Raw genomic sequence first — 21,997 nt, 5'->3', positions numbered from 1 at the left:
TAAGGAATTGTAATCACGTGGAGTTTGATGGCTGATGAAAAAGCGTAGCATTTCTTCTAAAATATGGTGTTTTGCCTAATAGTAAAGCAAGCACAAATTTGCATTCAATGACACTGCATACTTCATAAATGATCAAATTTTATGGATAAAAATTTCTACACCAATGCCAAATTCGTGTAATTCTCTGAGTGAAAATAGATCACTGTATGCATATAAAGAATTGAAAGTGTGCACAGTGTTAAGTTGTGCATGATGCCAAGTTTCTGCAGTTCTCTAATTGTTTTTCAAGCTAAACAGATCATTGTGTTCATAGGAAGAACAGCATACACACAGAAAGGTAAGCATTTTATTATGAATGTTTCTTACATTTTAAAATTTCACAATTGATTGCTGTTTTATATAATTCTTAGTGAGCTGACATTTTTGAAAATGGTTGTTCTCTTTTGCACCTTAGTTTGGTGAAAAATTCGTCATCAATGGTGGTGACATTTTGAAAAGGGGCAGATAATTAAAAAGTACCCATATTTTTTTATAATAGTATTTTTTTAGCAGCACAGTTTTTCTAACCAATCTTTGTTTCCACTAAATTTCCTAACCTAAAGTATTCATGAATAACTTGTAATTTTTTCCCCAAAATATTATTATGCCTTTCATTGGTAATTTTCTTACATGAAATGAAAATATATGATATTAGAAAACAATATAAGAAAAATATACAACTTTACATCTGATGAATGTGAGCTAGTTTGCTGCCTCCTCCTCCTCCTGAATGGTGGATTATAGCATCGCATTTCTTTTACTTTTGACTTTGAAACAGGATCAGCTAAAATTCTTGGTGAAAAAGGTTTTTTCGGTTGTATAAAATGTTCCTTGTGCCACTGCATTATGTCTCCTTTAACAAGCCTCTTCTGTTTTCGCTTTCCAGAATCTATATTACTATAATGTTCTGAGATTCTTGTAGAGCCATTTAAGAAAATAAAAGGTTCTGCCATCAGCTCTCCCTGTTGTAATGCTTCTAAATACCAGGATATCTTGTCAGCTGTTTTGCTTCCAAATGTAGTGAGTGGAATACCAGTTTGTATTGCCTTATCAACAGACAATGCAGTGCAACTTTCACTATTATCCTAGTAAAGAAACAGTTATATTATCAATCATACTTCATAAATATAAAAATTAATGGGATTTCACATTTACACATATAATATTAAAAATTGAAAAGGAGGTGAGAATCTTTTTAAATCTTTTCCAAAGTATGTGTGCTTCAATGACATCTACAATTTTTAGGGAAAATACAGAAAACCACAAAACAGTATGCAACCAACTCTTTAGATACCAGGAGCCAAAAACAGGTCAGAGCATACCCTCAGTCATGAAGGTTTTATCCATTTGGCTATTGATTACGAAGCAAAGAAGTGAAATGAACACTGTAAAGTAATATATTATTGAATTATATGGAATGTTGGTCTGAAATTGGGGATGAATGAAGACAGAATTGCGGATAGGGCTGTGTTTTATTGCTTAAGTAGCATTTTGAAGAAGCATGATTTTGAATTTTTTATTATTTTGTAAAACTGCAACAGTGTTTTTTATTGCTTTATTTCCTCTTGATCAAGCAGGATCCACCAGAATCATTTATTTTCATCTATACCATAGAGAGTAAAATACAGTAAATATATGATGCAGAGTATTTTTATACTTTGATAATATTTAATAATCTGGTAATACCTTACTGTAAATAATTTATCAACTAATTTATATTGTATTTGTTTTGTAATACATATTTATTAAATATCACATTATATAGCATGGTTACAAAATCTAAGGTAAATTCTAAACCTAATGCAAAAATAAACCATTTTTACAAAGGAACATATAGCAGCAAATGCCACCCATATCTGCTAGAAAGTATTCTTAGCCAGAAATTATATTGGGCAGCATGTATTATGATCTTTTAAGCCACTGAGGTTTGCCAGATAGAAAAACTTTTTAATTTTATTTTATTGAAGGGGGTCACTATAATTATTGGAATTGTCTCTGTTTGATTTCTTCCTGTGTGGTTATTTCAGAAGCTTTGCATATGAAAGCTCCATAGCCTCTGATATTGATTGACTTTGACATAAAAGTCATTGAGAGGCTTGTTATTTAACATATTTGCCAATCCATGCATCAGTGCTGCAAAGCATGTACTGTCATGGATGGAAAGAACTTCTTCTGAAATTGCAGACATACATATTTCTAATAAATATATCATATTACCTTACTTGCATCAATTTATCTAATATTCTTCTTGTATATCTAGTACATTCAAGTGGCATTTGTGGTTACATGCTCCTCAATAAGAATGGTTTGTTTTGTATTCTTGATCTACATTTAAAATTTGTCTAGGACCATTTGAACCATTCTGTATACACTGTCCAACAGTTGTTTTTTCACTGAACTGTTATGGTTGTACCCTGGATAAAAGCACATGCACTAGTATATCATAACAATATGCACTATTATATTATTATAAATAGATGATTTTAAACACTTTGGAACTTCACATAAACCTATACAAAGTCAAAATTTAAAATATTACTTCATTATTACTTGAAATGATTTTCGAAAAGAATATACAACTACTTAATATTATAAATTGCTTACTTATTGACATTAAAGTGATTATATATATATATATCATTATGCAATATAAATGAATCCTTTAGTGAAAAAATCAATACAAATTAGATGAGGGTATGTTTAAATGGGAATATGATGCATAAACTATGATGAAAATTTTTCTTCCACAACTATTAATTTTTTAATTAAATGTAATAAAATAAAATGTACTACAAGTTATTAAAATTCTAACTGCAACCAGATTTTTTGATAAATAAATGGCTGAAGCATTTAGTAAGCAGTTTTATATCTGCATAAAGACTTATTATTATCATTAAATTCATTTTAATCAAAACAAAAGTTAACATTTTATGAGAAGAGGCAATTTTAATACTAGCCTTATTGTTCATTAGTCTGAATCCATAATGAAACTGATTCAAAAATTATGCCTGAGCATTTTTATGCTACTACTTATATTATACGAACCAGTATAGTATATTTTTATTAAATTGAATTAAATTTAATTTAATAAAAAAAAGAATTTTAAAATTAAATAAAACAATAAAGAAAATACAGTGTGCAATAAACTACCTTCTATAAAATTTATGTAAAAGTGCATGCTACATCATAATAAGCAATAAATATAATTAAATCAATCATATTTTCCTCACATAAATTCTCATATTAATTCTGGGCCAAATTTAGTATATTTTTCATGCTATATGCTTTTAAGATACAGTTCAGGAACATGATATGAAGTGTAACATTCATATACTAATTTTTTTAAATACTGTTACGAAATGTCAAGGCGTGGTAAGACGGCTTCTCCACAAAGCAGTTTTAGGATTGCCATAAAATGGCAAGGGAAGACATGGTTGCCACATTTGGCAACAAAATTGGCTATATACCATGGACTAATGGAGAACCTTCTGGAACGAATTCTTACCTGTTTAGCCCAGAATGTTCTCAAACACAAACCGAAAGCTATATAAACCCTGCTGGTCCACAGTCAGTTAGTGTGTGTGCCTGTATAGCGAGCTAGTCAGTCATTGAGCAAATGTCTCAAAGTCTAGTGCCGAGTTGGTCGTCAAGTGCATCGACAGAGTCTTTTAGTGTATCGCGAATTAGTGCATCGTCGAGTTTTGTCTTAGACTGTGCTGAGTCGAGAGCTATACTCTTGTGTATCCTCGAGTGCATCGTGTGGAGAGTCTCGAGAGTATGTAGAGTTCTGAGAATGATTAAGGAGAGTTAGGAGCTGTACTCAAGTGCTTTGCAGTGAAGCTGCCTCCACCGTTATTGCCTGACCGTGTGAAGGCTGTGTCGCTGAACGTGTCAGCGTTTTTATAACAGTTCAACGACTGTAAACGTGATTTTGGAGCTGTCCTGATTAATATTGGCTAAACAAAGTTTGTTTCGATACTTCATCAAGTATCATCGTTATTCACTCCAAATCCACACAAACCCCATTTGAATGTGAAGGAAGAAAATAATGTAACAACTGGTGTCATGGAGAGAAAAACGCAACAATTGGTGTCAGAAGTGGGATTTAAGGGTGAATGCCTGTGACACGACCAATGGAAGATCTATTAAGACAGATCGTGACTGCCTTTGCTGAATTCCAAGAAAAGATGGAAGCCGGACAGGAGAAGTTGAAAGTCGGATATGCTGAGATAAAAGTTGGATGTGCTGAGATAAAAACTGGATATGAAGAGATGACGGCTGATATGAAAGCTGGGCAAGAAGAAATAAACGTCGGCCAAGAAAAGGTGTGAGAACAACTCCAACAGGTGAAAGTGGAACTTGCAGAAGAAACTGGAGCCATAAAAGATGAGGTAGAAATAAGAGAAGTGGCTTCTGAAGAATCAAAGGATGAAAAAATGAAGGAAATAACTAACAAACTGCCTGAGAAAGATCTAGAAATGATGGATGAAGCATCTAACGGGATTAAAGAAACAGAATGAAAACATGAAGAAATAAAAGACGTGAAAGAAGCTCCTGATTCCCAAGTGCCTGAAGTGGAAGTGGAAGAAAGTGAAAATGCGACTGTTAAGTTCGTCGAAACTGATAGTGAAATTACGAAGTCGCAGTTAGCAAGAATTGAACCATCTGAAAATACATGTGATGCAGAGATGGAAGAATTTAATGCACAGCTTACACAGAGTGCACTAATATTGCAAGAAGATTCTCCCATTTCACAAACTGAGTATGTGTGTCCTAATACAAGTTGTAAAGACATGAACTTGATTTTAAGCGAGGATACTTGTGTTTGGGAAGAATCAGATTCCATTCATGACCCTGGTGTAAACATCGGAACTGGCTTTCAGGAAATAGAAATAAATAAGCATGTACCAACTGCTAAAATTACTGAGAAGAACTGTACACACGATGCAAATAAACTACAGAGTGATTAACAAACTGTTTCACATCTTCCTGTGGACGACAAGCCTGAAAGGACTATATCTTCAAATTGTGATATGCAAAACAGAAATGCATCTAAGAACTGCAGTGGAAAAGTATTTGACCCGGGTATATTTTAATGAAAAGACTGAGACTGAAATTCATTCTTAACTTTAATTTGTATAATTTAAAATTGTGATGTGTTTAATTTGCGTATATAACTTGAACATAGTGTAAATATTTGTTTCTTTTAAAATTGTGATGTGTTTAATTTGTGTATCTAATTTGTAAATAGTGTATATATTTATTTCTTTAGTTATGTTATTTGTTTGTTTTATTATGTTTTGTTTGCATCGAATTTGGCTTCTGACCAAGGGTTGTACTGCCCAGGACATGCAGTCCTTGGGAGGAGGCAGTGTTACGAAATGTCAAGGTGCGGTGAGATGGCTTCCCCGCAAAGCAGTTTTAGGGTTGCCATAAAATGGCAAGGGAAGGCAGGGTCGCCACATTTGGCGAGAAATTGCCCGTGTGGTGACAGAATTGGCTATATACCATGGACTAATGGAGAACCTTCTGGAACGAATTCTTTCCAGTTTAGCCCAGAATGCTCTCGAATACAAGCCGAAAGCTATATAAACCCTGCTGGTCCACAGTCAGTTAGTGTGTGTGCCTGTATAGCGAGCTAGTCAGTCATTGAGCAAATGTCTCAAAGTCTAGTGCCGAGTTGGTCGTCAAGTGCATCGACAGAGTCTTTTAGTGTATCGCGAATTAGTGCATCGTCGAGTTTTGTCTTAGACTGTGCTGAGTCGAGAGCTATACTCTTGTGTATCCTCGAGTGCATCGTGTGGAGAGTCTCGAGAGTATGTAGAGTTCTGAGAATGATTAAGGAGAGTTAGGAGCTGTACTCAAGTGCTTTGCAGTGAAGCTGCCTCCACCGTTATTGCCTGACCGTGTGAAGGCTGTGTCGCTGAACGTGTCAGCGTTTTTATAACAGTTCAACGACTGTAAACGTGATTTTGGAGCTGTCCTGATTAATATTGGCTAAACAAAGTTTGTTTCGATACTTCATCAAGTATCATCGTTATTCACTCCAAATCCACACAAACCCCATTTGAATGTGAAGGAAGAAAATAATGTAACAACTGGTGTCATGGAGAGAAAAACGCAACAATTGGTGTCAGAAGTGGGATTTAAGGGTGAATGCCTGTGACACGACCAATGGAAGATCTATTAAGACAGATCGTGACTGCCTTTGCTGAATTCCAAGAAAAGATGGAAGCCGGACAGGAGAAGTTGAAAGTCGGATATGCTGAGATAAAAGTTGGATGTGCTGAGATAAAAACTGGATATGAAGAGATGACGGCTGATATGAAAGCTGGGCAAGAAGAAATAAACGTCGGCCAAGAAAAGGTGTGAGAACAACTCCAACAGGTGAAAGTGGAACTTGCAGAAGAAACTGGAGCCATAAAAGATGAGGTAGAAATAAGAGAAGTGGCTTCTGAAGAATCAAAGGATGAAAAAATGAAGGAAATAACTAACAAACTGCCTGAGAAAGATCTAGAAATGATGGATGAAGCATCTAACGGGATTAAAGAAACAGAATGAAAACATGAAGAAATAAAAGACGTGAAAGAAGCTCCTGATTCCCAAGTGCCTGAAGTGGAAGTGGAAGAAAGTGAAAATGCGACTGTTAAGTTCGTCGAAACTGATAGTGAAATTACGAAGTCGCAGTTAGCAAGAATTGAACCATCTGAAAATACATGTGATGCAGAGATGGAAGAATTTAATGCACAGCTTACACAGAGTGCACTAATATTGCAAGAAGATTCTCCCATTTCACAAACTGAGTATGTGTGTCCTAATACAAGTTGTAAAGACATGAACTTGATTTTAAGCGAGGATACTTGTGTTTGGGAAGAATCAGATTCCATTCATGACCCTGGTGTAAACATCGGAACTGGCTTTCAGGAAATAGAAATAAATAAGCATGTACCAACTGCTAAAATTACTGAGAAGAACTGTACACACGATGCAAATAAACTACAGAGTGATTAACAAACTGTTTCACATCTTCCTGTGGACGACAAGCCTGAAAGGACTATATCTTCAAATTGTGATATGCAAAACAGAAATGCATCTAAGAACTGCAGTGGAAAAGTATTTGACCCGGGTATATTTTAATGAAAAGACTGAGACTGAAATTCATTCTTAACTTTAATTTGTATAATTTAAAATTGTGATGTGTTTAATTTGCGTATATAACTTGAACATAGTGTAAATATTTGTTTCTTTTAAAATTGTGATGTGTTTAATTTGTGTATCTAATTTGTAAATAGTGTATATATTTATTTCTTTAGTTATGTTATTTGTTTGTTTTATTATGTTTTGTTTGCATCGAATTTGGCTTCTGACCAAGGGTTGTACTGCCCAGGACATGCAGTCCTTGGGAGGAGGCAGTGTTACGAAATGTCAAGGTGCGGTGAGATGGCTTCCCCGCAAAGCAGTTTTAGGGTTGCCATAAAATGGCAAGGGAAGGCAGGGTCGCCACATTTGGCGAGAAATTGCCCGTGTGGTGACAGAATTGGCTATATACCATGGACTAATGGAGAACCTTCTGGAACGAATTCTTTCCAGTTTAGCCCAGAATGCTCTCGAATACAAGCCGAAAGCTATATAAAATCCTGCTGGTCCACAGTCAGTTAATGTGTGTGCCTGTCTAGCGAGCTCATAGTCAGTCATTGAGTGAGTGTCTCGAAGTCTAGCACCGAGTTGGTCATCGAGTCCATCGACAGAGTCTTTTAGTGCATCGTGAATTAGTGCATCATTGAGTTTTGTCTCAGACTGTGCTGAGTCGAAAGCTATACTCTTGTGTATCGTCAAGTGCATCACGTGGAGAGTCTCGAGAGTACGTGGAGTTCTGAGAATGACCAAGCAGAGTTGGGAGCTGTACTCGAGTGCTTTGCAGTGAAGCTGCCTCTACCATTATTGCCTGACAGTGTGAAGGCTGTGTTGCTGAACGTGTCAGCGTGTTTATAACAGTTCAATGACTGTAAACGTGATTTTGGAGCTGTCCTGATTAATATTGGCTAAATAAAGTTTGTTTTGATACTTCATCAAGTGTCTTCGTTATTCACTCCAAACCCACACGAACCCCGTTTGAACGTGAAGGAAGAAAATAATGTAACAACTGATGTTCAAGGAGAGAAAAATGCAACAAAATTTAGAATTTTTTTCATGTGATATGCTTTTAAGATACAGTTCAGAAACATGATATGAAGTGTAACATTCATATACTAATTTTTTAAAATACTGTACACAAAAATACCTCTTCCGAAAGATTAATAGGCTTTCTTGAAGAACTTGACTGATTTATATCATACTGTTCTTTCCCTTGAAATGCTGATGATTTACAGGAATCCTGCCATAATTTCTTCTTTTTTCGATCGGCAACTTAAAGAATATTAGAACATTTTTACTCAACAAAATAATTTCAGTGTGTCAATGAAATAAAAAGAAACATACATTAAATAAATCCAATTAAAGTAATAAAAATTTATGCAGTTGCTATTTTTACTTAAAACTTATGATAGTATATTCATATTGCATCATAAATGGCTATACAGTAAAGTCATTGCATATAAAAGGGAAAAACAAACCACCAATCCTGTGTTGCTTTTATGCTATACTGATCTTTTTTTAGGGGGAAAAATTAATCTGTTGTAAGGTTGTGAAGCAGTGCAAATTGCTGAAAGGAATACAGTACTGTGTGCCACTATCTAGATTTCTACCTGATAGAATTCATATGACATTATGAGAAGTTACAAATGTTTTCAGCAGTGCTAAATGAAACTGACAGCTTCTGTGTAATATAAAATTAAGGTGAAACTTTGTTTTTTATATTTATTCTGGATGTAATAAAATCATAACTCTTTTAAGCTGTATAAATCATTAGGGTTGCTATCTTGTTATATATCATGATGAGATTTATTATTTGGGGCTAAACATTGTTATTTTTATAGCACTTTCCTACTACAATTTCTTTCAAAAGAAGCCCCTTTTTGCTACTACAAGTATTCTCTACATAGTTAATTCTTTATATCTGACTGGAAATTTTAATTTCTGTAAAAGGTAAAAAGTGTTCTCGAAGGTCTGTCTATGGAAAGTGGGGCAAAGTGGTTAACACAACTGGTATTCTACAAGAATCCAGCTGAACAAGCTAATTGCATGGTTGGTTTTTATATTTTTTCCCACGTGTTATGTGAATATGAGCCAATTCCCTTTAGAAGGTCCTCCACAAAAAGCATTCTTACTCCTCAGCAGATAGCCTTTGTCAGCTTTACCATATTCCAGTAACCTAACCTGGCCTGTTTATGGAAAAACAGGTTTGAAATATCCTGGAAATCTCAATAAACAAGAAAAATACACATATATAATTTAGAAAGAACAATGACAATTTTTTGCTGAAACAGCTTTTCTTATTCCCCCTCTTTTTTCTTTTTTTTTTTTTCAGAGTAGACCCTTTATGCGGAAAATTTTTTTAAAATTATAGATTTTCAAATTCAATAAAAATTAACAGTATATTTATGGAAGTAATAATTTTTATCGAAACTACTAAACTGGACACCTGCTGTTGAGTTCTGTGAAAATGAAGCATGGAATTGCATCAAAATGTTTACAAGAGACTGGCAAAAACATATATATATATACCATATTAGACATATTATTCTTCTTATGTAAAAATATAATCAAAGAAATTTAATGATTATTATAACAATATATTAAATATACATAAAAGTAATTGATTAAAACTTATTCTGCACTTACCACTTATGTAACTCTGCAGAGATCTAGGATGTGACGTATCTACACAACCTGCAAAATATATACAATAGCTTAATCACTCAAAAACAATAACTGGCACATCTGAAAAATAAGTTACATATTTAAATGATACCATTTTAAATTATCAGTATGTATGTGGATATATATATAAAGCCATTTTTAATGTGGTATTGGATCAGGTTACTAAGTATTATAGCAAACTACATGAGAGGTATCTGTTTCCGCCCCTCCTAAATCTTGATATGTACCTTCATGGTGTAACTGTTAGTACACTCGGTGCATATTCGAGTAGTTCAAGTTCGAGTCCCGGCAAGGGCATTGCTCAATTTTCACGTCTCCTACTTAAAATAACCTAATGTCTCTATAATATAATATATATACATATATACTAACTGCTTATATATATATGCAGTTAGTATAAAAGCAATATTTTTTGTTATCCTGAAAGCCATCACAAATTATGCAGAAAATCCAGGACTCCTGATCCCCCAGCAATATGGGTTCAGAAAGCGTCATTCAGCTGTCTACCAGTTATACAGGGTAACTGAACATATCTTCATGACTTCAAGCAAAAATTAATACTGCTGCTATTCTTGATATAACTAAGGTGCTCAATTGTGTTCGGCTCAATGGACTCATCTACAAATTAATCACTCTGGGCTTCCCAGAGCACATCATTACAATACTTTATTCTTATCTTTCAGATAGATACTTTATCGCTCGCATCAAAGATACATTATCCACCAAACAAAAAATTTATGCAGGAGTCCCCCAAGGGGTGCTCCTGGCATCGTTGCTCTTTAATATTTATGCGAGCGATATTCTACTCGCACAGAACACAACACTCACTATATACCCAGATGACACTGCGATCCTCACCTAAAATGCATCTATTAGCTTAGCAATACAACAGCTACAAGCACACATACACTCCCCTGAGTTCTGGATCTCCAAATAGAAAATAAAAATCAATGTGGAAAAACCATTGCTGTTATGTTTACTGCTTATTGAAGGCAATGTTCCTTTTACAATACTCCTATTCTCTGGGCTAAGGAAGTCAAATACCTGGGATCTTAGATCATCATTTAACATGAAAGCCCCACACTAAACACATAATTACAAAGTTTCGAGATAGTAAATCCACACTCAGCACCTTAATCGCTCGAAACAGTTTTTTGGCGATTGATAAAAAATTACTGATTTATAAGACCATGTTATGTGACATACACACATATGCATGCCCAGTCTGGGGTTATGTTTGTAAAAGCACTCTTCTAAAAATTACAACATTAATTCAACAGATCACAGAAAAAAGCCCAAAGCCATCCTCAGGGACATTCTATAATTGTACTTAATTTGTACTTATTTTTCTCTTCATATTTTAAAGCTTAAAAATTATTTAAAAAAAACTTTAAATTAATTACTACCGTATTTAAGCATTAACAGATTGTAATATATCAAACTGCATGGTTTAATACCTGTAGCTTGAATAACTAAAAATAATTTTAATACCTAACCAATAATTAAATTCATAGCAGGCTTATTTTAATTCTCTAATGAACTTCATCTTCCCCACCCCTTCAGCCGCCCTTCTAAATTAGTATGGATCTGAAAAGAGATTAGCCCCTCCCCCCAGCACACTGTTGATCACAGTGTACCCAATAGGATCCTTCCTCTGCAGTCAATAGAATTCAACTACACTCCTACCTACATCGAGCCTACTGAGCCATTTTGCGAAAGAAAACAGAAATTGTGCTGCAGCAAAGATGTTGGTGTCGATGAAAGATGAATCGATAATGATTACCGTATTTGACGGCATATAAGATGCACTTTTTTTCCTAAATTTGGTCTCAAAAAAGTTACCTGCATCTTATACGTGAAGGACACGGGTTAACTTTCAGTACTGAATGCTATTTTTAGCCTGGATAAAGGTCTAGACACACATAACTTTTTCTACATCTACATGTGTGTGGGGCCTTCTAAATAGGAGTGCGTCTTTTATGCCATCAAATACGGTATTTATTTATGGATCAAAATAACAATGATGATGAAGATGAAAACTAAATTTGATGATATGCCTGAAGATATAATGGAAGACACATATGATGAACTTTTCATGTTATCAGATAATGACAATGTTTAATTTCATAAGGTATGTCATTTCTTTTAAATAAGCAGCATTTTGGTGGTACATGTAAAAATCTAATTTTTTCCTTATTTTTAAGCTATCATTTTTATATCTGACACATAACATGCACCCATAAATTTCGATCATATTTTTTTATAGTAAAAGTGCGTGTTATATGCCGGAATATATGGTAATTTGACAATTTCAAAACCAACCTATAATCACACCTCTTATGCATGAACAGTCAAAAAAGCTAATAATGAAACAGTTTTATTAAAACAATTAACTTTACTACTACTAAATTTCAGGCATTTTGATCTAACTTAAATAGGGAAATCAATTTCAAATTGATTTTATCATTTACATTTATTAGCACATTTTATGTTTTGTTAACTATATGTTATTTATATATGCAGTAAGCTCCTGCATCTGTGGACATTATACTCAAAGACTTATGGACATTATATTCAAAGACTTATAGAGTAATCAAAGCTGCATAAAACAGGCTACAGTTCAAAGTCCAAGATCCAGACTCGTTGGGACTTCGGCCATCCTGTATTTGGGATTTTTCCGTATATTAGATCATCAGTTTAAATCTAGTAAGATGGCATGTAGGAATTATAAAATTAAAAATATGGATCAGGATTTATAAAATAATGAAGCATTTATAATTTAAAGAGTATCAGAATTTACAACAACAATAACAAAAAAAGCTTAATACTTATATGTTTACTTTATTAAACATGTCTTTCAATGTTAGTTTGCTAAATAGTTTTATTTTTTGTGCTTTCTTTTTAATTCTATAGATAAATTTAATTTCTTGTTCAGTTACAAAGTTCCATTGTTCAAGTCCTATAATTGCTGGGTCGAGAATTCCGACTAACCTGTCAAGTGAAATTATTTTGTTTTCAATAACTTCTCTGTCACTTTCTTCACTACAGTCAAAAGTCTTTAATCCGGACTCGGCAATTCCGGATTATCGATTTTTCCGGATTATAGATCATCAGTTTAAATCTGGTACGATGGCATGCAGAAATTATAAAATTAAAAATATGAAACCATAATTTATAAAATAATGAGCAATTATGATCTAAAGGGTATCAAAATTTACAAAAAAAAAGCTTAACATTTATCTGTTTACTTTATTAAACATTTCAACGCGCGCATGCGTAAAGCAGACATTACGCATAGCCGAAATTAGAAAATTGCAACCAGAAAACTATTTGATTTGTATTCATGATATTTATAACGATGAGGAATTTGATTTAAATCATATCAAAGACGGAGTACATCAAGATGAAATACTACATTTAGTAAGGAATTATAAGCCGAATAAAATAAAAACATCTGCTCTGAAGATAAGGATAGTGCTGACAGATCAACTTCCAGTTCATTGCGCGCCACGACGTTCCCCCCTCCTGTGCAGAGCAACGTGAAATTGATAAACAGATTTCGGAATGGTTAGATAAACAAAGAATATGCCTTTATCCATTTTTTGCAGCAATTCCACTTTTTGTTTGATGGACATCGAAACATACTTTCGTTTTGTAGATCCTTTGGGAGCTTCAGCATCGGTAATTCTATTTGACATAATCGAAAGTTCAAGCTTACTTTTATAAAATTGCTCTTACAGTCTGCAAAAAATAATAAGCCGGATCCAATTCGAAGATTAAGGAACAACGCAATCATCAACATTAACTGAAATAGATAATTAGATAATTTTAGCTTATACCATCCATTTTACACTAAAGGCGCATGTGAAAACGTATTCTGCGCTTGCACACACGCATATGTGCAGTCGTAAAGGTCTTATGCACACGCGTAAATGCCTATGCGCAGAAAGTTTTTAGCTTTGAGGTCTAGATTATAGATCATTCCGGAATATGGGTGTCTGAATTAACGACTTTTGACTGTATTGGTAGTGTATTTTCTGGATTTAGAACCATACTACAGATTTCACCATCCGTTAAATAGATTGCTGATTGGGGCATTGTCATCGCAATGAAAAATTTCTGTTAACTAATCTTTTTTCCTAAATTCTGCCACACGGTGTGGCCATGTGAGCTATGGTGCTGGTTCTGGTCTTTATGTGAAAAACAAATCAGTTATTCTTAATTCAAAGAGCACTACATGTAATCTTTTAGCCTATGAGTATCATTAACAGCATCTATTTTTAGCATATGAAAAGAAATTTTTGTTAAATCTTTCCTCATCAACATTTCTTAGCGAATTTAACTTTAATCTGTAATCAGTGCCAAGCATAATTCAACAGAAAAGATTACAGTACTCTTCATTATTCAATTATTAACACAAAAAAAAAATTGTTTAAACATCGCTGCACAAGTCATTACTCAAATTGTCATCTGTTTAAACATGCGGTGATGAAAGAAAAATATAATAAATAATAATTCCCCAGGCCTGAGTTAAGGATATAAAATATTAGTTGGTGTAAAATCAACAAGTTACATTGATTGTTTCAAACATTCTACATAGAAACAACAATCAGTTTCTATGTAGAATATTTTCGTTTGACATGTAGGCTAAGCAGATACTCAGCTACAGAGTCAAGTTATGGATCATACAAATTTATGCCAAAATGATTATTTCTTCAATTTATTCATTTTATTTAGTGCCGAAGCGAGATTACGAATCGGGACTTACCGCATGTTTTATTATGAGGGGAGAAAAATCAAATGCACATGCATAAAGCATACAAAAAAAAAAAAATTATAACAAAAATGGTTGGTGGTGGGTTGAGGTCCGGATTTCAGATCATTCTGGATATTAGATTATCTGGATCTCGGACTTTGTACTGCATTTGTGTAATGTACATACATACAGTAAGATTTAACTGATACAATATGCATTATAAGCCATATGCATTGTAAACTCTATTTACAGTGAGCAACTGCAAACTTGCATATTTCTTTTATGCATCCAAAATTCACTCAAACCAAAGCATCTTCTCTTAACATGAACTGAATAAAACATTGATTAAAGAAATAGGCAACCTTATATATTACTTAAATTGTGTAAATAAAATGAATTTAATTAATTAGCACAAAAATAATTTATACACCATTATTTCCCACAAACATGTTCACAATGCCGTTTTCTAGAATTCATGTTTTTTCCATATTTTATAGTTTCACAGCATCTGTGAACCTTAGCACTGTCCCCACATGTCTCTTTCATTGCAGGAAACATTCTTTGGTATCATATTTGTTTTCTTCCATGATGATTAAAATTTTTATTACATACAATTTTTTTTTTTTTTTTTTTTTTTTTTTTTTTTTTGTATACTTAATTATTTGGAATTGCTTCCCTATTTTCATATTACATCTATGAAAAGATTTATTTCAGCTTCTATCATCTTTCTAGAATGGAATTACTATGATTTAAAACAATAAGAGTAATTTAAAATTATAAAGCATAATCAGCTGGCGATTATAAAATATCATTTTTACACTTAAAAAAATGAAATGAGAAAAATACAAACCTTTAGCTCTAGCTATCATACGCTGATGAGCATCGATCTGCTGAAGAGCAAGATATTGACTAGTAATATCTTGGCTTTCTGGACACAAAACTATGATTAAAAATACATGTATGTATATAAATTTAAGTAAATAACTTTAATAAAATATACATTAAATATAATTAAATAGTTTTATGTAACATAAAATTAATCACGAAATATATATTAATTAAGATAAATATTGATGTCTAAAATACTTTTACATACATAAAAATAATGATAATTCATGAAATAATAAATTAATCTGATTTATTTTTTTCTACATGAGAAAAAGATAAACCTAATTGTTATTCAATCCAATTTCAATAGTCTGTTAATAAAATGAAAATAATGGCATGATATGATCTAACTGCATGCCAGCAATTTGCACAAAGAATATTTTTCAAATAAATTTCTGTAATCCAGATTCTGATTTCAGTACATACTGAGTTAAAGTAATTCCGTTCCTCCCAGCTGATATATCACTTAAAAAGAATTTTTGAATGGAAAGCTGTCAGCTCTTTAGAAGCAGGGCAGACAATCATAGAAGTTACAAGATAGCTGTTTTGTTTTTAAGACAGAAACAATTTAAAACACTGAAAAAATAAATAAAATATACGGATCAATTGGAGAAAATAGGAACATAACTGAAGAAGAAAAGTAACTGCTTTTCAAAATCAGTTTCTGCCTGTAACTGCACAATACAGTAAGCACTTGCCTGCTAGGTAGCTTGAGTTTACAGAATGCAGCAATTACTGTATTTTGCATTGTAGTAAGCCACAGGGTGTCCCAACAAAAGCACTGGATTTAATATATCCAGAATAATGCTTTATTTTCAGAAAATGTAAAATATTTTTATACTTACAACCTTACAATAGGTAAATATTCCGATTTAAGAATTAAAAAAATGCCTGGCTTACGTCTTCCACGACTTGCTCAGCAGCACCAGACTCTCTCAAAGAAATTTATAATTACTTTTTTATATATCTGCCAACAGAGTTAACTAATAACAAATTCGATTTCCTCGGTAAATTGTTTTGTTTCAAGTTTGGATTTTTTGGGAGACTTGCAATAGCACTGTTGTGCACAACAGCAATGCTTTCAACTGATTTGACTGTAGTATTGACAGCATGGTAATTTAATGTCTGCTGTTGAACCTGCATCCCTAATAGTGCAAAGCACTAGCCATTCTTGTAATGAGTTTTCATTATCAAAACTTACTATTCGTTTGTGTAAGGACTCTATGTCGACTAAGCTGCAATGAAGATGCATCAACGATAAAATGCCAGTGTTGCCAGATCAAATCATACTCACCATTCCTATATCAGAACATTCAACTATTGTAAGTATGTGAAAATATTTTTCTAGACACAAAGCTCATAGCTCATTTTCAGGTATATTAAATGTGGCACTTTTGTTGGGACAGTCAATATATACAGATGTGTTAGTAAAACAGACACCACTTATGAAAGAAGCCAGAAGTTTAAGTTTTATAACTAATAACAAAAAAGAGACCTTGCTTGCATTGATATAAAGAGAATATAAAAGTTGGAATCTATACCAATGGGCCTGTTTCTTCTTCGGTGAAGAGTAAATATTAATTTTAACACCTGATTCTAAATGTATTTTTATATGAAGGAAACTAAGTACATGAAATATTATCACCAGCATATTATGGAATATAATATTGTGACAGTGAACATTAGATGGTATACAAAAGAGTAATGACTAATGGTAGTATACTAAAAGTGATGACATTTCTCTGCATGCATTTGGCATGATCCGTATTTATTCAAAGATACTAAGATAAAGATTAATAATTTTATGTAAGAATTTTTTATAGAAGCACATGAATTTGACTCCCTTTTCATAGATAATAAAATGGGTACTCTTCTGTTATGCACCTGCTAAACATTTTGATGCATTTTTAATTGTAAAAATATCTTGTTATAAGGAAAGTTTATAGATAGCAATAAATTTATTTCATTCATAGCATTTACATACCACTTATTTCAAAGCACTATAATATTATTACAATAGCATTTATTATTATAAAGAATTTATTTCATTCTTAATTATTAAAGCAACATTAAGCTGAAATGGATGGAGACACTAGATGGGAGACAAATATTTACTAGTATAGCAGAAAACATTTCTTTTATGCATGTATTCTCTTACGTACACAAAGTCTTGGAATGCTGTTATGTGCACAAAGTTTCGGAATGTGTTTGGCTTCTATTTCACAGGTGCCAAAACACATGGCAAGTGCATTCGGGAAAAGACCACAAAATGTGACCATATTTTGCAAGCAGTTAATGAATTTTTTAAATGGAAGGCACTCACAGAATAAGCTTGCTAGCCAAATTTCCTGATCTGTAATTTGAATCTTTCTAGAGAATTTAAAAGATAGTCTTGGATAAGTAGTTATGTAATGCAATTTTTTTTTTTTTGACATCTCAGTGTCTTGAAGAACAATACTAATGGATGAGTGGAATTTTTACTCCATCAAACTCTAATTTAATTGAGATTATAAAACCACTTTATGACAGTGTGCATGCATTAAAAGAGATCACATTTCCTATTAACATCAAAACACATTTATTTTCAACTTGTTTGATTTTTTTTTTTTTTTTTTCCTTAGTTGTCAGATATTGTTTGAATTTTATTTGTTTCATTATACAGTTTTAAGCTGTAGGCTTTTGTCTTTGGTTTTTCAATAAGGATTAATGTGTTATGATATTATGCATCACCTTGAATGAACTCATTCAAATTTATTCAAAAGATTTCAGAAATCAGTGATTTTATGCCTGCAAAAATAATTTTGAACATAACTGAGTAGATGTGTATATATTAAATTAAAAAAACTATATTTAAATGCATAATAATTCATTGCTAACAAAACCTACATCTTGAATTTTTAAGAAATATATATAATACAAATTAACAACCTGAACTTTTGTTGTTCATATGGCTCAATTTCACATATCCACTGGTAGGTGGCTCTGCATCAAAAAAGTCATCTGGAAAACAATTTATTTTATTTGCTTTTAACAAAACTATAAACTATCATGAATTTATTAAATTTCACTATTATTAAAGTGTTACCATATTTTCTCATGCACGCTCCCTATATTTCTAGAGCCAGGTCCAGAACTTTTTTTAAGTATTTGAAAGTAAAGGTCATGCCAAATCTTTCTTTTCTAACTGTTGAAATTTATGCCAGGTTAATACAAAAACCAACCCAGCACAGTGAAGCAAGTATGAACTGACATTTAGCTGCCATTTCGCTAAGTCAGCTGCAAGTCCATTTTCTCTAATTATTTTTGGATGATATAAGGCTAAGAGATAACAATAAAAGCAAGTGAGATTGAAGTTACGGAGAAGTAGAAATGAAAATTACTTATTACTTATTGTAATGTTAATATTACTATATATCTTGATCAGAATATAAATTTCTTTTAATGAAATAATATTGTGATAGTTACCTGTAATTTACCCATAACTATTTTTCATTCATTATGTTTTTACCGTAACTGCCTCCTTCAAAATTACATTATTTCCATAATTTTTCCCCTCTTGGTTTTTAGACAATAAAATTAATAAAGAAAAGGGGAATATTACATGAGAAAATACAGTAAAACAAAAACTGAGAAAGCTAAAACTCTCAATTGAACATAATATTACAGTGCTCTAAAAGTATTGTTTACTTCATGTATCCATTAAACCTAATTCCTATATAAGCCTTCCGCTGTCAGTTTGAAAATTATTTAATACATAACATTCAGAATGAGCCTTATCAACAGATATATAAAGGAATAACATTTAAGCAGAAATAAGAAACAAAAGGAAATAATTAATATTCAGAATTTCTGGAAACTGCTATGTTGACTGGAAAGTTGTAAAATGTATGAATTAGATTATTTGATAACAGCAAAACACATCAGAGCTATCTATCTAAGAGGAGAGATGGCTTTCTGGAGACATTTTAAGGGAAACCAGCTCATATTCATTCATATCTTCAACTACGAAAACACCTATGCAGCTAAGCCGTTTGCTGGGATTAGAACTACTGATAGGCCATAGTAAAATGGTCTATTAAAATTAATAGCTGTGTTTTAATTAAAAGAGAAAAAATAACATTAAGAAATTACATTATTAAGAAATAACATTTATGAGTACTTCTTTTTTAAGGTAGTGACTGTGTAACCATTGGCAACATTTGAAATTGGCAATTTCAATGACTAAGAACAGGGGCTGTTTTTTGCATCGGTCAACCTTAGAACCTGTTTTTCTCAAGATCAGTAATGTTCCCATTTATGTATTTCTATTTGAAAGAAATCCCCTACAGCAGTAAATTGCCAGAAAATGTACATTTGCCTCTTTAACGGAAGTTATTACTTTTCCATTGGATCTTTTATTATGTACTATCCCATGGTACAACTCTTGCACAGATTGGGGCAATAAGACAATATTACAGAACAGTGGCAAGAATGGAAGCATTGACATTAAATAAAAGTAGTGCTGGCACTAGGCATTTTGCCACCTGGTGCAATCACTGCGGGTCTTAAATTCTGCTATTTGGTGCCTCTCTAAATTGTAAAAATTTTGCCTTCTCTAAATTTTGTTGCTGGATGCTTCTCTCAATTAAAAAAAAAAAAAAAAAAAAAAAGTTGCTCAGTACCATTGCACTGGTTGCACCAGCTCTAGTGCCAGCCCTGCATAAAAGACATGGACAGTTCACTCAGTAAAGCCCACACAACACATTCCCATCTGGAAGACCAGTAAGCCATACATTACTGGGACAAGGGTGAGCATTAAACCTGGTTGGTGGGATAACTAGTCAATGTTCAGATAGACGAGCATTTAGAGTGCTTCTATTGTAAAAGAATTCACAAAGAAATACTCAGTTTTATTTCAGTTATAATCACCTATAAAGCACTAATAGTTATATTTTAATTATAATTTATTAATGCGCTGAATATGAAAAAAAAAGTTTCCTTTAATGATTTGTATTGTAATCTGTCTGACAAAAATAAATAAATAAAGAATAAAAATGGCACATTACAGCATATTTCAAACAAATAAGATGTATACATTCCTTCAACAATTAATGATATCAAGCAAACACATGTGTGAATGCCACTGCTGTTTGAGAAATTACTGCATTTTACTTCATAACTTATCTTAACAACCCTAAGAAAGTTTTCAGAGCTAATCTCAACATTACCTTAAGTATTAACTCCATCATAATTTGCAATTTTACAATGAAAATCAAACAACTTTTAAAAATCACTTCGGGGGGGGGGGAAGTGGTTTAATCCAAGTATCCGGTGCAGACGGGCTTTGGCTACTTTTGGTGACTTTATGATGAGCAGTAAAAACGGGACATATACGATGAGTAGTAAACGGGTCATTCAAAGAATATACATAGTATATACTATGCATATAGTGATAGTATATAGTATATACATAGACGTTCTTTGGGTTATTTTTGGTGTTGGCGATAATTCTCAAAATCACGCCAAGGCTGCACCGTATACTAGGATTTTATCAAAAAAGTTTTTCTACAATAAAGCATTCTTTCAGAACAACAAAATTTTTAATAATAATTATAAAATTCACAAACAAAACTTTTCCTTCATAAAGCAGGAATTAAAACCAACATAAATGAAAATTTCTAAGAATGTACCGTTTAATTAAATTATAATCCAATATAAAGTTACCCATTTTAATTAATATGCTGGCAAGTCATGTTAAAAACAGAGTCAGTTTGTTTAAGTAAGCTTAGAAGGACAGATCATTTACAGGCATCAAGGAGCTTGTTGATATAATGTACATTAATTAACTCATTCATCTTATCTGGTAAAAATTTGCTTATGAGTTCAAATCATATTTTTAGAACTTTAAATTTGATTCGTCATTTGCGAATATTACTTGAAATTTGTTTGTTTACAAGCTATACAGACAAAGTAAGCAGATGTCTTTTTTTGCAGCCGCTAAGTCTTTCTGCTCCGATGGGCACTTCCTCCCTAGGAAATGTAACCCATGACTAAATTTGGCGATTTACGGTCTTGGCGAAATTGTGTGGCTAGCGCATGCACAGAGTTGGACGAACTATCTAGAGGTGGACGATCATATGCAAGATCAGTAAAATACATTCTTATAAGGGGCCCACCAGCGGCCGAGCGGTAAAGTCACTGAACACTGGTAGTTCGGTCCGAGGTTCGAATCCCGCGAACGGGCTGGCTGCATGGGCGTTTTAGTGGTTTTCCCCATGTGTAACGTGTATACGAGCCAGTTTCCCTTAGAAAGTCCTCCACGAAGGCATCCCTCCTCTTAGGCAGATAGCCCTCGAGGCTTTGCCGTAATCACACACACACACACATTCTTATAAGGTTGGCGCATTTTTAAAGCGAAAGCTACTGCGCATGCTCTATGACGTCACTAACACGTCACTCGTAGACCCAAATTCCTTCCCATCGACGCTGTTCTGCTGTATTTGAGCAGTGTTGTTT

The 21,997-nt window shown here is 33.0% G+C and overlaps 1 protein-coding gene across 2 annotated transcripts in view; it reads right to left on the bottom strand.

Moving 5' to 3' along the window:
- LOC146995704 (spermatogenesis-associated protein 7 homolog) overlaps nt 1-21,477 on the bottom strand; it is a 35,091-nt gene extending 13,614 nt beyond the window's left edge. Inside the window, exons 1-6 of one of the 2 annotated variants that reach the window (XM_085821735.1) lie at nt 21,172-21,477; nt 18,431-18,502; nt 15,465-15,554; nt 9,820-9,867; nt 8,321-8,445; nt 726-1,124 (exon numbers count right to left, since the gene is read on the bottom strand). In XM_085821735.1, the coding sequence (XP_085677861.1) occupies nt 726-1,124; nt 8,321-8,445; nt 9,820-9,867; nt 15,465-15,554; nt 18,431-18,449 (681 nt within the window). In that variant the 5' untranslated portion in view covers nt 18,450-18,502; nt 21,172-21,477. The remainder of the gene's footprint in view (nt 1-725; nt 1,125-8,320; nt 8,446-9,819; nt 9,868-15,464; nt 15,555-18,430; nt 18,503-21,171) is intronic. The other variant, XM_085821734.1, reaches the window with a different exon arrangement.
- Between the last annotated feature and the right edge of the window lie 520 nt (nt 21,478-21,997).

This window comes from Stegodyphus dumicola, chromosome 8 (genome assembly GCF_044657685.1).
Source record: "Stegodyphus dumicola isolate Sdum_Otavi_A_Nest chromosome 8, ASM4465768v1".
Classification (NCBI taxonomy): Eukaryota; Metazoa; Arthropoda; class Arachnida; order Araneae; family Eresidae; genus Stegodyphus; species Stegodyphus dumicola.
This window is presented reverse-complemented; position numbering and strand designations above follow the sequence as displayed.